Below are 15,187 nucleotides of genomic sequence, written 5' to 3'. Positions count from 1 at the left end.
TTCAATGAGTAAAATGAGCTTTAGATTATGACGGACGTTTAGCTGAAGATAAAGCGGAATTACGTAACTTTGTGCCCAATTTGCATGATTAGTTCACCCATTTTTCTTCCCCGTCTACTCGGTTCACACAGGGTCCACGCGCTAGATACTGGATTCTCACGGTACGTACGCCAATTGGAGTCAACTCATCTAAATACTCGCACTGCCCACCATTTGACGAAGCATGAGGAGGCCCATTATGTAACCAACGTGGACAATTTTGTCCCGCATTCGCCAATTGTCTGTTCCTTGTTTCTCGGTCCGGCGCTTTCTCAATTCTGTTGCTTACTATTATTTGTATTCGTATACCACTGGTTAAATAGATTTTCACTGTACACGATGAAACGTTTCTGATTCCGTGTCGCGCTGATTTGCTAACAACATTACGTTATACGAATGTACTACAGTCGTCGAACACCGCAGGCGAAAACCGCGAAATCGCATTTTGCAATCGACGATCGCGAACGAGAAACGCGGTTTTCGGAGGCAATCGGTGCTCGACGAGCGCGCGGAAAAATGTGGTTCGTGTTACCAGGGTGAACGAGAGGGGATGCATTGACCACCTGGAGTACGATTTCAGTGGTCTCGCATGTAGCAACAACTCTTTGAAATTGCGCTTAAGATTAAAAGTCTATCGACTTAGAATACGGTCTCCTTGATAATTTTACGTATTAAGGTCTATTCTCATGATTCAATAATCTGACCATTGATATATAAATTGATACGGAAAAATCAAGGAAGTATGGAAGGGTAAGAGCGTACGTACGAGCTTGTTCCTCGTCGAAGAGGAAGCGGCGTGTGTACGCGCGAACAGCTGGAATCTCCAGTCACCGGCAGGGTCCATTCAGAATCCCCGACGCGACAGCTGAAGGACGTTCTTTTCCTACGACAAATTACGCGCTCGTCCGCTGCTTTCGACGCGAGCCACCACCGCGACGCGACGCGACGCGTGTGCGTCCTCCTCTTGGTGCTCACACCGCATCGCCGACCTACCCCACTGAGAATCGTGTTTCAATACAGAAACCGAAAACCATATCATTACATTGAAGCTCCGTTTCGTCGCACACTAAACGCCTGCTCACTTGCTTCTACACGCACCACTGCAAGGGTTTGTCTCGATCCATAAATGTGTATCAATACGATAATCCCTTCGCGTGCCATCGTCATCGCTTGTTTGCATTTTTCAATCATTCGTGCTATACAGATGTGAAAGGGTCTTAGAGATTCGAGTTAGAGGGAAATGGTCTACAAACTCCCCTCAAGGCCCACCCTTTCGCATCCTGTAACTTAATTACAAATTTAATAATCAAGCAGATTGCAATAGGTGAATGGTCCATTTAACACCTTCTCATGTTTCCTGTTACTTCAGATAGCTACACGTGTTTTTCGATAAGTAATTATTGCAGGTTATAAGATTCCATTGGTATACAGGTGTGTCGAAGAAAATTCTTCATTGTAATACATCAATTTACTGGACCACTACAAGGTTCTTGAGTGTCACTCGTGAACCGAGGATATACCAAGATTGTTAAAAACTTAATTTTCTCAATTTGGATATTGAATCCCATGGCCTATAGTCATATTACCAGGTTGTCCTTTCTCTTGCAACGTCCAAGCTGCGGCTGTTGGCTGCACCGCTTAATTCCTGGCTAGAATTACAGGCAGTCAACGATCAACTCTATAGTCGCTCACCTGACACTTTGATTCATACTTGTTCTTCTATCTTTGTGTACGCTGCGTTCGATTTCGTTTCAATCGCTTTATCCCCCTCGGGACTTCGAAGAGTAAGTCGATTCAAAAGAGACGTAACCAGGTTAAAACCTGGATCAATATGTGAAAAAATGGCATGACTTAGGAAGATCTTGAAAGTTGCTCTTCAAGAATTATTTGTTAATTTAGTATGCACTTCAGCACTGATATTAACACATTTGCAATCACTGACGTAGTAGTACCATCTTTTCACAGGGTTCACATTTTGATAAATCACTTTTTTCATTCGCATTTCCTCAATATTAAAACTAACACTTCCACTATTTTTCCTCTTCTCAGCTTTAAATGAATTTGTTTCAAAATTTCTGCAGTACGTCTCCCAAAAGCGCCAAGTGTCTCATATAATCTAGCGTAATCCCATAGAAAAGGAGGGAGTTATTATATTTGCGTTAGCGGCCTGGGTAAGCCCATAAATTCCACCCCACGAGACTCACCACGTGTCAACCCCCATAGAACTCTCCCCGCGATCGCGTGTTTCATTGGACGAACGGCCAGCCAATCGTCTGCACGAAATTCCATGGTGTCATTGTACGGAAGAGGGGACAAGATCTTTGACATATGCTTGGTGGGTTTGAATCGAGCGGTACGAATTTCTATGGGGCGATTGGAGGGTTGAATGAAATTAGGGTGCAGACGGTTGTGTACCGCGAACAACGATACGGGGAATTAAGAGAATTGTATTTTATGCATTCCACACTGGTTGTAATTGTTTACGGGGGTTGAAATCCTTTTGTCAGTGGGATGGAACACGAGCTACCTCTTCGTCCAGGGAAATATCGGTAAATAAAAATGAATTACCGATCCGTACCATCCGCTTCAAGAATCTAACACTCCTTTCAAATCCAGTTTCAAACACTTTCATTCATTCATTTCTATAAAATAAACTCTGCGATAAGAGGAGCTCCACAGAATCCCAACAAATATACACGTCGCGGCTTTTCTTAATACATCCGAACTGTTGAAACAGTTTACAGGAACTGTTGACGTATCGCGTCATCGGGTAGGGTATAGATCAGTCCCATGGCGCGTATACTTCAGGGGGCTTTTCCAGCGTATCTCCCTCACGTATCAGTCGGCTGACGACCCGTCGAGAAATTCGATTCATAAACGTCAAACACACAAGCGGGTCCTGTTTAGCCCGTTCGTGTCAGCCATTGTTGGCAACTGGTCACATGGTGTCGTATCGGTGACCGTTTTAGGTGACGCGTCAATAACGCGACGAAAAGTTCTATGGTGCACCGTGGCAGGCACACAGGACGGATGCCTGCAGTCGAGCCATTTTATCTTCGATACGATCGGTAGTTACTTAGCACTTCTCTGACGCTCGTTCGATCGTTATCGCCGGTTGCGAACTGGCCCTTGTTGGCCCCGTTTAAATTTATTGCGGGACCCTGCGGAAAAGAGGCTGACGGCCCATCTGTATCCCCCTTCCTCTCATACCTTCGATTTATCTTCTCTCATTCGTTCGTTTTAACATCCTTCACTTCGATGGATTTCAATTTTGTCAGCCCACTACAGTTTCCATAAGGCGAGTGTAATTGGTCCACATTGCAATTTCCAAGGATCATTGATTCAGCTGAACATTTTTCGGTGAATCCAGTTCTCCGGTGATTGAGTTCGCCTCTTCCGAGAAACGCTCGTGTTCTTTCTCTTTTTACGTTTTTCTTCTCCTTTTTTTTCAGACGGAACAACTCGCTTTCGCTGTTGGACGTCGATCGTCCGGACCATTTACATTTTTACATATTAACCGGGGGCCGATCGTGGCCGTGGATAACGACGAGCTACGTCTTGATGCGGCGGCTGAGAAATTTTCACCGGTCAATTTTGGAAAGGATGAATTTTTGATGAGGAAGCGTATTCCTCTCACATTTTTATTTTCTTAACATTTATTATACATGTAACAAAAAGTAATAACAACAAAATAAAATAAAATGAAATTCATAATTGTTAAAGAAAGGTCGTGGCTCGAATCCAAATGAAGCAGGGACCTAGCTTGCTGTATTATCGCTGAAAGTATACCTAGATTTTGAAATATGTAGATGGAACAAAATAGATTTGTCTTTATTGGAAGGCGATAGAGAAGCGAACGAAAGGAAAGCTAAGCCTGTCGAGGTCCAATTATTCGCGAGATTCGGTTACGAGAAGCGACGTCACGCGCCAAGTCAGGACGGGAGAGCGGCACGAGGGGTCCCTAGGAGCGTCGACACCATGGAGGAGGGGGAGGATGTAAGGTGACACCTCTGGGACAGGTCTGGCTTCCCGTCAAGAGCCCGTCCGAGATAATCATATTCATAATTCGCGAGTTCGCGGAACGTGCACCCGCGTCGTGCAAGAAAGGGACATTGCGGCGTAAGGTGACAGGTTATTTTTATTTTCCCCTAGAAAAATCACCGGGCCATCTTCGCTAGCACGGTCGCCGGAGAAACTCGACGATTGTTGGATCATTTTTATACAAAACGAGAAAATTACACGACAGCTGTTTATACTTTCTCTCGTCGACATCCTAGACTCTTCCCGTGCCTAGAGATTTTTCCGTTAAATGAACATTATTTCCGGAATCATGTCCAGAATCCAAAGGTTAATGTTGTACAAACTTGTTACTAAAAAGCGCAATGTTGTAACAAGTTATGTACAACAAGGTTATAAAACAATTCGTTTTACAACACCGTTTTGTTATATAATGTAGACGCAGCTTAAAGGTAGCCGATAAAAGGTAGCGTCCTTTCAGAGGGAAACGGAATAAAGGTACAGAGATAACTAGAAGCGAAGGGGGACACAGATGAGAGACAGAGGGACACGCGTGATCGTGGCCCTCGGTACACGCAGTTATGGGCACGCTTAAAGGGCCCGACTGCGTGTGGGTCCGCGGATACGAAGACGTGTGGATGTCCAGGCGGGGCCCTGGCCCCGCTGTAACCCGACACCAACAGCTCTCGGGCCCCTCTCCTTGCATCCAGGCACAGTCCGTCAGGCCCCCTTTGGTCTGTTCGTTCATTCGTTCGCTCGTATCCTCACGACCCAAAACTAAATCATAACCGTATTATGCGGCCCGACAATAGGCCCGCTCGCTATACAGCGAGAAGCCGCCTCTAATCCGCCACTCCGTCGACGTCTTGCTCCCGATGCTCCCATCTTTTGCTTTCTCCCTTTCTTTTTTTTCCCTACCTTTTCACCGTACCGTACCACTTCCCTTCCTGGTGTTCCCTTCCTTTCTCCTGCTGCCCGTTCTGGGGACCATTGTCTTATTGCTTGGCTCTTTTGCTTCTCTGACATTTGGGCCTTCCAACTTTGGTCCTTCGAGGGAGTATTTCAGGAAATTGAGAATTTTCCCAAAAACTGTATTCAATTTTTGGGGCAAGGAGCCTCAAACTTAATAATAGGAATCACGGAATGCACTTCGGAGACGATCGAAACACGAATCTAGATATCACTTCGGTGCGACACGACCACCTCTTCTGCCCACCTACGATTTTCCAGAAAGATCCTCCGGATCGTCCCCGTAGATTCTATGAAGTCCAGGAGGGGGTCGCGATTTATCTTGACCTCGGGCTCCTCCAGGCACACCGGCTCAGCTCGCGGTAAAACGTCGGGGACGGAATTTAAATTTCACAAATTAGTCCGTCCATTACACCCTCGGTGTAATCGGGTCGGCTGATCTCGAAGACGTCCCCCCACCCGTGCACCGGGCCTGCCCTTCTACCCCACCCTTTCTCCTCGTTCCTCTTCGTTCGTACGAGGAGGACGCGGTTCCTGGAAAGCGTGGGTGCCCTCTTCCAGGCAGACAGGATCAGGATCTGGGCCCCCACAAATCATAACACGGGTGCACTGCAGATCCTGGACAGAGATCCTGCCTGTTCCTTCTCCTTTCTTCTTTCCTTTACTCCTCCTCGTCGTCTCTCTGTGCTCCCGAAACCGTTTCGCTTCTTCCCGAATCTCGGAGTCCTGGATCTTTCATCCTTGCTCGTGAACTCTTCGTGTCCTTGCGACTTATGTGGATCCTGACTGCGTCGTTGATCGCGAATGTACTTGAAGCGTGTGTAATGAGCACAGTCACCATTTGAGGATCAATAATTGAGCTTCTGATGATTAAATGATCTTCAGGGCGAACCCATAGATTCAACAACAATGATTCCAGATCTTGAAGGTACATGGCCCGGTATCGAGCCACTCGGAAGAGAAACAGAAAGAGGGATCGACTGGGTGTATAGGCGGAGGGAAAGGGCTCTTCGTGGCCGTTTCTAATGGGCAAGGATTTCCTTACACACAAAAGCCAGTGAAGAGAGTGACTGATCGTCGCGAGCACCGCGAATAAATTACGTGGCAGCCTATGCGGCTGCATAAATTAATTTCAGCCGGTCTGCCCATAAATATTCCCCCCTTCGAAATCGTTCTCCCACCTCTGGGTTGCTCTGTCTAAGCGCACCGCGTAGCGACTTTAACCCCGTCGCTTCGTTATTTACATCGATACATTGTAAACCTGGCTTTCGAACATTCTCTGATATCTTTAAGTTCCAGTAGTCTCTGGATCGTATCACTGATGCTCATTGGCGATGCATCTGTAGTCATTCAATCGTATGATTATTTTAAGTAATTGAACTTTAAAATTTGGAGAATCCATATTCTGAGGTAATGGACCGATTTACCTCCTCCAGAAATAGTTGTAAGCACAGATGGTTCCTGATGATCAGACTTTCCTTAGCAACCCACTAATTTCATTGTATATTCAATCTTATGAAATATTACTTTTAACAGTCGTCTGCTCTAAATACCTAATGGACATCTTGGCTTTTCAGGAATATTCAGGTGTGATTATTGAGAAAGCAGCGTCGAATGCATTATTTTCGTTCGTTTCAACGAATCGATCGAAGCTCCGCGCATCCCTTATGCCTCTTGACTGCAAGGGTATACAGGGTGTCTCTGGTAAACAGTGGGGGTATTTGCGGGTACTCAAAAACTCGGGTCAGGCTCAGGTCGGAAATCTTTTTCTGATTCAGGCGAGATCCCGAAAATTTGTTCAGCACACCATGATGTTGATAGGCACAATTTTGACTCTGTTTAAACTTCCTTAAGAGGATGATCCGTCGAAGAGACAGCCTGTAATTTTGACGAGGTTCGACGTGGAACAGGCATCATTAATTTCTGCGTAACGATTCGCAGGGTGGCGCAACGTAAAGCTATTGTTAGTGGACAGATGCTTTCGGATGGGGCCGGTGGTGCATTGCAATTCACCTTGGTCGTTCGTGCTTGAATGCGCCGTCATTATAGACGTGTAATGACCGCATTGTAACGCCGTCAAACTTATTATCCGTTTTATTCGAGCAACGTTGTCGATCCGTAACCTCGTGAAAAAAGATTTTCCAAAATTCCTCGAAATTCCTGAACAGCGTTTCGTTGCACCTGTTCGATCAATTATTAACAATCGGTGAATCTTTATAGACCATTAATAAGCTTAAGGTCTATTAATAGACTTCCGTTGGTAAGCGTGAAATTAGACTCGAAATTAGACGATTAAATTTTCAAGCCATTATGTAATTTGATTAAGGATGCTCAATTAAGAAGCGGCGGATTTCAAAGACTTTCCATTTTAGACAGGTGAAAAGCTCGTGGAATCGGGACCCGGTGTCGTTTTCCTTTCTCTGTTGACGCGGTGAGTTAACAAGTAGCCATTGTTGAGCTCCATGTCAAGATGCTACTTGACGGTGTACTCATAAATGGACCCTGTTCACAGAGTTTTCGCCCTTCACGACTCTTCATGTCTGTATAGACCCAAATGATACTCGAGGCACGTTTTTGCTTTTTCTGGATTAACGTTCCATTACACGATGCATGGAACTTTTTATGTTAATTTTGGAACAATAACAGTACCGATACTGATATTAATGTTAATTAGTGATACTAATGGTCAGGGGCGTTTGTAGTATTATCAATATTAATATCAATACTACGATATCATTAATCTAATACTAATTAGTAATACTAATGGACACTACTGCTGCAGATACTAAACTCTGTAGCTTATAGTACTACCTTCTAAAACTATAACACTTTCAAATGATTTTCTATAATATTTAAAATATTGTGCCTGGGTGATCTAGTATCTATTATTGATACTCTAATTTTTTATTGCGTACCTTCGATGAATACTGTGCGTAGACACAGCCAAAAGGGAAGCGTACACCTACACATTGAGAAGGAACGTCGAGGCACGGTGGTACCTCTGTGGGGTCCAGGCTTAACTTTACGATCTCTTGAAATCCCTTCGGGGCTTATGGTCCCACTACGAGGCTAATAGAACCGAAATTATAACAGGCCGATGAGCATGCGTCGACTGCTCTTATTCCGGCCGGCTGACGGATCGAGGAGAAAACGTCTAGGGAGAAAAAGGATGGAGTGAAATCGGGAACACTCGAGTGCTCGGCAGTCCCAGGGAGCCGATTAAAGGATCTTTGGATACTTTTTAGGTTCTTCTAAAACCATCTCCTCTACTACGAAGCCCGAGAGTTAAGCATGATCCGGAAGAAAAGGTATCTGAAAGAATGGTAGATTCGATAGACTCGAAACTCTTGAAATATTAATAATTCTTGTGCCATTATTAATCGTGAAGAAACCGGTAATGATTTCGGGAAAATCTTACAAAATTGTAATTTTTTCTTTTATATACTTTAAATATATACCTTTTACTTTCTCTCCTTTGTTGCTGTTTTTACCGTCAATCTCGACGGATTCCTAGAAGCTTGGATGGACAGATCAAACGGGAGGACCTAGTTGAGAGCACAAAGAAATCGGGCCACGTGGAAGCAGCAGCCAGATGCTCTTTTTCAGGATCGAAGAAGCCGATCCCAAAGATAGACGAAGGTCCCCGTCGAACAATGTTCCACAGGCAAATATCGGGACAAAGGGCAGACCGACGTTATCTGTCATCGGCGATCGCTGATACAACTAATAGACCGATGGCTCGTTTTAAAATAATTACTATCGCGTATCGTTTCGAGATCTTTTTCAACTGTTTTGCAGGTAGTTTCGTAAACAGGACTCTCTTTCTTCTTTCTTTCTTTCTTCTTCAAAAATAAAGATGCCATCTTCTTCTCTTCTTTTTATTAAAAATATAAATTTGTAGACTTCAATACTCTCTATTTGTCAGTTTCTAATAGTTTAAGGACAACAGTATTGAAATTGGTATAATTTCTGATAATAGAATGACCTAGCATTTGCTGTCTGACGATTCAAACTTACATAAAGTACATTTATAGACAGAAGACTGAAGTACTATTTATTAAAATTTATGATTTATAAAAACTAATGAAACCAATAGAATGTCTTAGTAGCCTGTGATCAAATGACCAGCCGTACAGAATGATTTATCGATAGAGAATTTATACCAGACGCAAAATTAGTCGAGTCTAGTATAACTATCTTGATTGAAATAGTAAGAAGACTGAGTCTAACTTATTCGATCACAGAAACATTAAACCATCAGAGATTTATGAGATTCATAGGAAAACTTGGATGCAGTAAACTTCTATTTATACGTATAAAAATATGAGGCGTTAAATCTTAAACGACATTAGACCAAGCATCTAAAGATACCACTAAGCACCCTATCTTCGAACTTGGGTGCTTGTAAGTGTCTATAACCCCCCTGAGTAGAACTTCAGGAGAATTTATAAGTGACAGTAGCAATGAAAGAGATAATATACGCGTTTCTCGTTTTACACAGGTATTCGACGATTAATAGCTTGGTTCGCTGAGTTTAGGATTAACTTCAATTGGAGAAAATTTCAAATTTCAAAAATTCAAATATTTAAAATTCAAAAATGCTGAAATTTCAAAATTTCTAGAACTCATAATCCTGCTTATACCAATGGGTACAGGGTCACGATTGACCCAGCTATCCAAGCATTAACAATAATTAAATAAAGTAATCCATAAACGAAAAGGATACATGGTTTTTGCAGGATATCGTGCAAGGATGTTCCACTTGGACGTGTATATAATATTTTCCTTTTATTACTTTAAATAACATCAACTTTACTTCGGTTACAGTTCGATCGTACATCGTGTGATCTTTCTTAATTATCTATCTCGTGCCTCTCCTTCCATATTTTCTCAATTATACTCTCTTTTTCTCAATCTCACACATTAAATTCTCTCTCTCTCTCTCAAACGATTCTGTTTCGTCTTTTTTAGTTAGTTGTGCAACGTTTAAAAGCTTGCCTGTTAAAATACACAAACGACAAGAATTGTGTTGGGAAGAAGTGTCTGGTTATTAATAATCGTCCTCGTAAAACGTGTTCACCGGTTCGAAATGGTACACACAATGTGTCCCTAGCTTCGTCTACGGCTATTTATGCGTGTCTCTCGTTTTAATGATCCTCCTTTATGTCTCTCTGTAACTTTCTTTTTCATTTGTAAATCATCTGTTCGGTATTGTATAAAAATTTGTGCAACGATCGTGCTTGGACGAGTATTCTTAGCCAAGAAAAATTCATATATTTTCATTTTTTAAATTAATATGCGAAGCTTCAATTTCTTCTTTCACCGTATGGAGAAAGCTACTGTGAAATTCTTCAAACATGATCAGATCACTGAATCATTCGTGACGTCATTAAAAACTTGATCAGATTTCAAAGAGGAATCTCTGGTAAAATCATTCAAAAAAAAGAAAACAAAATGGAAATAAAATTGCTTTGTCTTTTAACTTGATTGCGTAAAATTAGGCTAAAAAGTGTATTCTCTAAAATTGCATGCAAATATGATTATAAAGATTGTTTCAAAATAACGAAGATTGATAAAAATAAATAAAAACAAAAATTGTAATTTTCTAAATGATATACAGGGCGTCCTTAAACAACTGATACAATAAAAATAAATTATTAAACATCTTGATTATCAGATTTCAGATACTTAATTTAAAATTGCAAATATTCAAAGTAACTTTTTGCAAGAAATAAAGCGTCATTTGAATAAATTTTATATTTGCGATTGAAATCGGTACCAATAGTCATGGAATGCCCTGTATCATGAAAAATAAAAATAAAAAACATTAAATCATAATCGGATATACTGAATCTAATTTTCGTTCTCAACGCTGCGACTGAATGTATTAATAATAAACTGCAGCTTATTTATTCGCGTCGTTTAGACAAACGTTTCCTGTGGTTGGCGAAACTTCCGCCTTTAATCCCCGTATGCGTGTGCAATTTTCGGAATGTATTCGCGATTGGTGTGCAGTCCGATCACGAAGGAGTGTGTTACACACTGTGCCGTTACAAAGCGTAGATTGTGCGTGAATGGAGAAACGTTCTGACTGCTCGATGAATTTATAGAAATCTCGAGGAAAACGCAACACAGAGATTGAAAAATTCGATCGCTGTCTCTTGAAATATTATAAAACAACTTTAGCTTTGTTGAATATCAACACGAATAAAAGTGACGATAAAAAACAGGACCCATTTTGCGATAGAATTCCAATTGGATGATACATTTATCCAATTTTCTATTTTCTATTGTTTGAAATCAATGGGCCCAAAAATAAAACAAATGAATTTAAAAGATGATAATCTTTGGAAATCAATTGCTATTTTCCTTCGAAATTCGGTGATGTTAACTCGTTAACTACCTCGAATTTTATTTAATTAATAAAAGCGGAGGCCAAGTTTGAATAGTGAATATTAATCGTATTAATCGTAGATCAATCGTATACTTAATAAGCAATCACAGTGATTTGGCATCAAAAATTTACCAATAATCCAATGGAATAAAAATGAAATTCCAATTATCATTAATATCACTATTAATTTAACGAGGTGCCAAGTGAAGAGTTAACGTGTTAACGATAAAAAGAAAATGCGAATTTCTACACGATACAAAAGAACTTGTATTATAATCTCTATCTCGTTATTCGCTCGTTTCCTCTTGCATACCCTGTTTCGTCCCGAGGACTCATTCTAAAGAGAAATATCCTTTCCCTCCTCAGCGATCCCTAGATAAGAATCTTTAGAAGGCAATGTCGCAACCGATTCAATAATACATTAATTCCGGACATCTGCGCGATAGATGTCCCTTAAATAGAGAACCGATAAAAAAAAAAAAGAAGAAAGTACTCTTACTTTTCTCACCCTCTTGTCGCTTTGTCACCTGTACGATGCCGTTTTCTCTCTCTCCTATCTGTCTCACCCTTTCTCACTTTCTCTTTCATTCTCTCATCGTCAGTCGTTCTTCGTGCCTCTTGCTCCATCATCATCGTCATCATCATCTGCTCTCTCGCTCTCCTCTCGCTGTTCACTTTTATGTACAGACTACGAACTGCGAATAAATGATAACTTACGTGCTAACTTATTCTCTACCGACAGTGTTTATTTATTTTTAATATACCAGGTGTGCGAGAAATTTGCCAGAATAGTTCGCGAATTTCCTGACGTTTTCATTAAGTATTACCGTTGGTAAGGTGGACTGTGCAAGAATTCGTAGAAATGGTTGGGAAAACTTTCAAGTGTTGAATATCATTGGGGTTCGAAAATTAGGGGTACCCGAATAAATTTATTTCCTGGACGAACTTTGGGGGGGTTCCATTCGACTCGATTACCATCTGATCTAAGAGTCGGGTACCCGCAAATCTCTATTGAAAATTAAAGCGACGATCAACGTGCTAAATTTCCAATTACGTATATATACGTCCTTCATAGTAAAAGGGTTAATGAAGAGATAGAAAATCAACAGCTACCTTCTTCTATCTCTTCTTCTACAGAAGAACACGTATGAGGAACTCTTGAACAGCCCCGGACCAACGGTTAGATCTCAAATTGATAGAAACGGGAGATAGAAACGAGACGGACAAGCTTGAAAGCCATAAATAAGGAGAGTTTTCTTTTTTCGAAAGAGATAGAGAACGAAAATCGCGATTCGCGAACTTGATTCGCGAACACCCGGTACTCGTCTCGAGTAGAGACGAGAATTAACTTAATCTTCTCTCGAATACGTGTACGTGTGTGATAGGTGTAAGTGTTGTTATGCGTGTATATTATCTACATATGTACACAGGACAAACACAGAAGCGTACGGTGTAAAGGAAGGGAGAGAGAATAGTGTAGTGTGTGAGGAGCGTGTGTGGTTCGTTATAGCGACGTTAATTAATTAGCGGCTGGCTGAGATCCGTACACGCCTCAGGAATTATTCTGGACTTTGGGAAACGAATGTTCTTTAGGGACCATCGACGTCTGCCGTGTTTTTTTTTCTTTCTCTTTACGGTCAAATGCCAGGACGTTATATTTTGAAACTTGATTCTGAAATTCAATCTTTGCAAACCTAAAATGACTATAACCAATTTAAGTACTTTTAATCATAATTAAGTACAGTTTCTTTACTATAGCGGAAAGTGTTAAGAAAGACATTACCTGCCAAACTTTTCAATTGCGCTATAATTGCTTGACTAATCAATCATGTGTTCCGTGAAACTTGGCCGAAAGCAGAGCTCATTAATTTTCACTGTTTCGCACAGACGTTTGAAAACACAGCATTCGAAGGGGTCAAGGAAAATTGGCAGCTTGCTGAAGCTTGTACGGAGTCTGAACCGTCTACTGGTAACCGTAAATAACGTTATGCTCGTGTTCTTATTCCAAGGGACCTAAGGTACAGGCGGTACGCTACGAGATTAGAAGTACGGAGCGATTCGCGAGAAAAAGAAAAAGAAAAGAAAAGAATATAGGCACAACCCTGCCATAGGGGTTGCGTTTCTGGAAGTAATTAGGCTCTGGCTTGTCTCGCGCGCTACGCGATACGGGAAAAGAAAAATGCTAATATGTCTTTTGCTATTTTCACCCGGAAGCGTTTCCCCCGTTGCCTCGATTTTCCTCTCGTTCCACGGCTACTATTAATTAATAATAATATTCTACTTTGAGCTCCCTCTGTCGGGAGAACTGGTGTGGGTGCGCCATGTCTGCGTTAACAACGGCGTGCTTGCTTCTCGGTTACTTCAAAGTCGAGGCATCGAGTGATCCTATTAACTAAAGATACTTCCGATGTCCATGGTGAAATTTTTCATAATAAGCGACCGATTAACACGTTTAACCAGGAAGATTTCTCAAAGCTACCTCAGAATCTCTGCAGATTCAGCTCGACGTTTTAAGACATCATCCGGACTAAACGTATCAAGTGACCTGTTTCAATCAAATCACACGATGCCTTCAGACTTCAAAACTGTCCTATTTACCATCGAGAATGTCTCGACGAATTATTCTCCGCCTCGAGAGCGACAGAGAACGCGTTTCCTAATTACCTACATTCGCTGAGCGCGGATAATGTACCCAACACGCGTTCCGGACAAAATCCAGCGTCTGTCCTTTCGTTAAAGCTTAGCGACTCCGGCGAATATCACGGGAACAATTCCGTTGGCAGACCCCTTTACGAATCGAAACGAGTTAGGTTTTCTCTTGGTTCCTTTTGCCCTGACTGCTCGGGGCCCAAGGTCACAACGAGTGATAATCACCCAGGACGAGACCGCTGTGATAACTACCGTGCGACGTAGACATCCCCATGGAACCCATGCCTTGGTAGGCACCCATGCCCATGCCGTTCATCGACATCGTGTTCATAGTGTTCACGCCCTGCATCGTGTTAGGTAGCATCGTCGACGGGCCCATCGGGCTAAGCCCACCCATGGAAGGTGCTATAGCACCCATCTGCATCGACGTGGCCGTGTGCGGAAGGGACTTCTGCAGATCCGCCGAGGTCGGGGTGATCAGATAATCCTGGAACAGGGAATCGAACCATCCTTCGCTAGCGTATCATTCTAGGATGTACTGGGTACAGTAATCTTCCAAGTGTAATAAGTATCTCGACTTTTCGTTAACACCTTATTGATTGTCAATGATTGTAATTATTGATCCCTAATTTTATCCCCTGCCCTGCTTATGGTCAACGGTCAGCGAAACGTCGCGATACTTACAGCCTTTCTGGACACAGCTTACACCTGGAAGTTTCTATTATATTAATGATAAGTAAGAGAAACAGAGTTATATAGTTACGTATTAGGTGTGCGTTTTCAGATAAGCAAAAGGAAAAGCAAATGATAGAATGAGAGATGGTTATTCGTTAGTTAAGAATCAAACAGGATTTGAATTAGCAAATTGAACAGCAAATTAATGACATGGGGTAATTAAAACGTTCCAATATTGTTTCTTGATGGTCTACCTGAAACTTTCTGTATTACATCTTCGATCTATCATTCTCCTTTTACAACGATGCAATTACACGATTGTCATTGATAAAACACGAATCTATCTGAATTGTATTTAAAAAATCTAGACACAATAACCAACAAACACTGCAACAAATGCTATGATAAAATTACAAAAAAAAAAAAGGAAAATATTCTTCAAAG

General features: G+C 41.7%; 1 protein-coding gene across 4 annotated transcripts in view; it reads right to left on the bottom strand.

The window, feature by feature from the left end:
- Nucleotides 1–9,796: 9,796 nt before the first annotated feature.
- LOC114878485 (homeobox protein six1a) overlaps nt 9,797–15,187 on the bottom strand; it is a 30,589-nt gene continuing 25,198 nt past the window's right edge. For all 4 annotated transcript variants that reach the window (XM_029192349.2, XM_029192346.2, XM_029192348.2 and 1 more), the window contains one exon: nt 9,797–14,555. In XM_029192349.2, coding sequence (XP_029048182.1) covers nt 14,274–14,555 — 282 coding nt within the window. In that variant the 3' untranslated portion in view covers nt 9,797–14,273. The remainder of the gene's footprint in view (nt 14,556–15,187) is intronic.

This window comes from Osmia bicornis, chromosome 15 (assembly GCF_907164935.1).
Source record: "Osmia bicornis bicornis chromosome 15, iOsmBic2.1, whole genome shotgun sequence".
NCBI classification, from domain to species: domain Eukaryota; kingdom Metazoa; phylum Arthropoda; class Insecta; order Hymenoptera; family Megachilidae; genus Osmia; species Osmia bicornis.
This window is presented reverse-complemented; position numbering and strand designations above follow the sequence as displayed.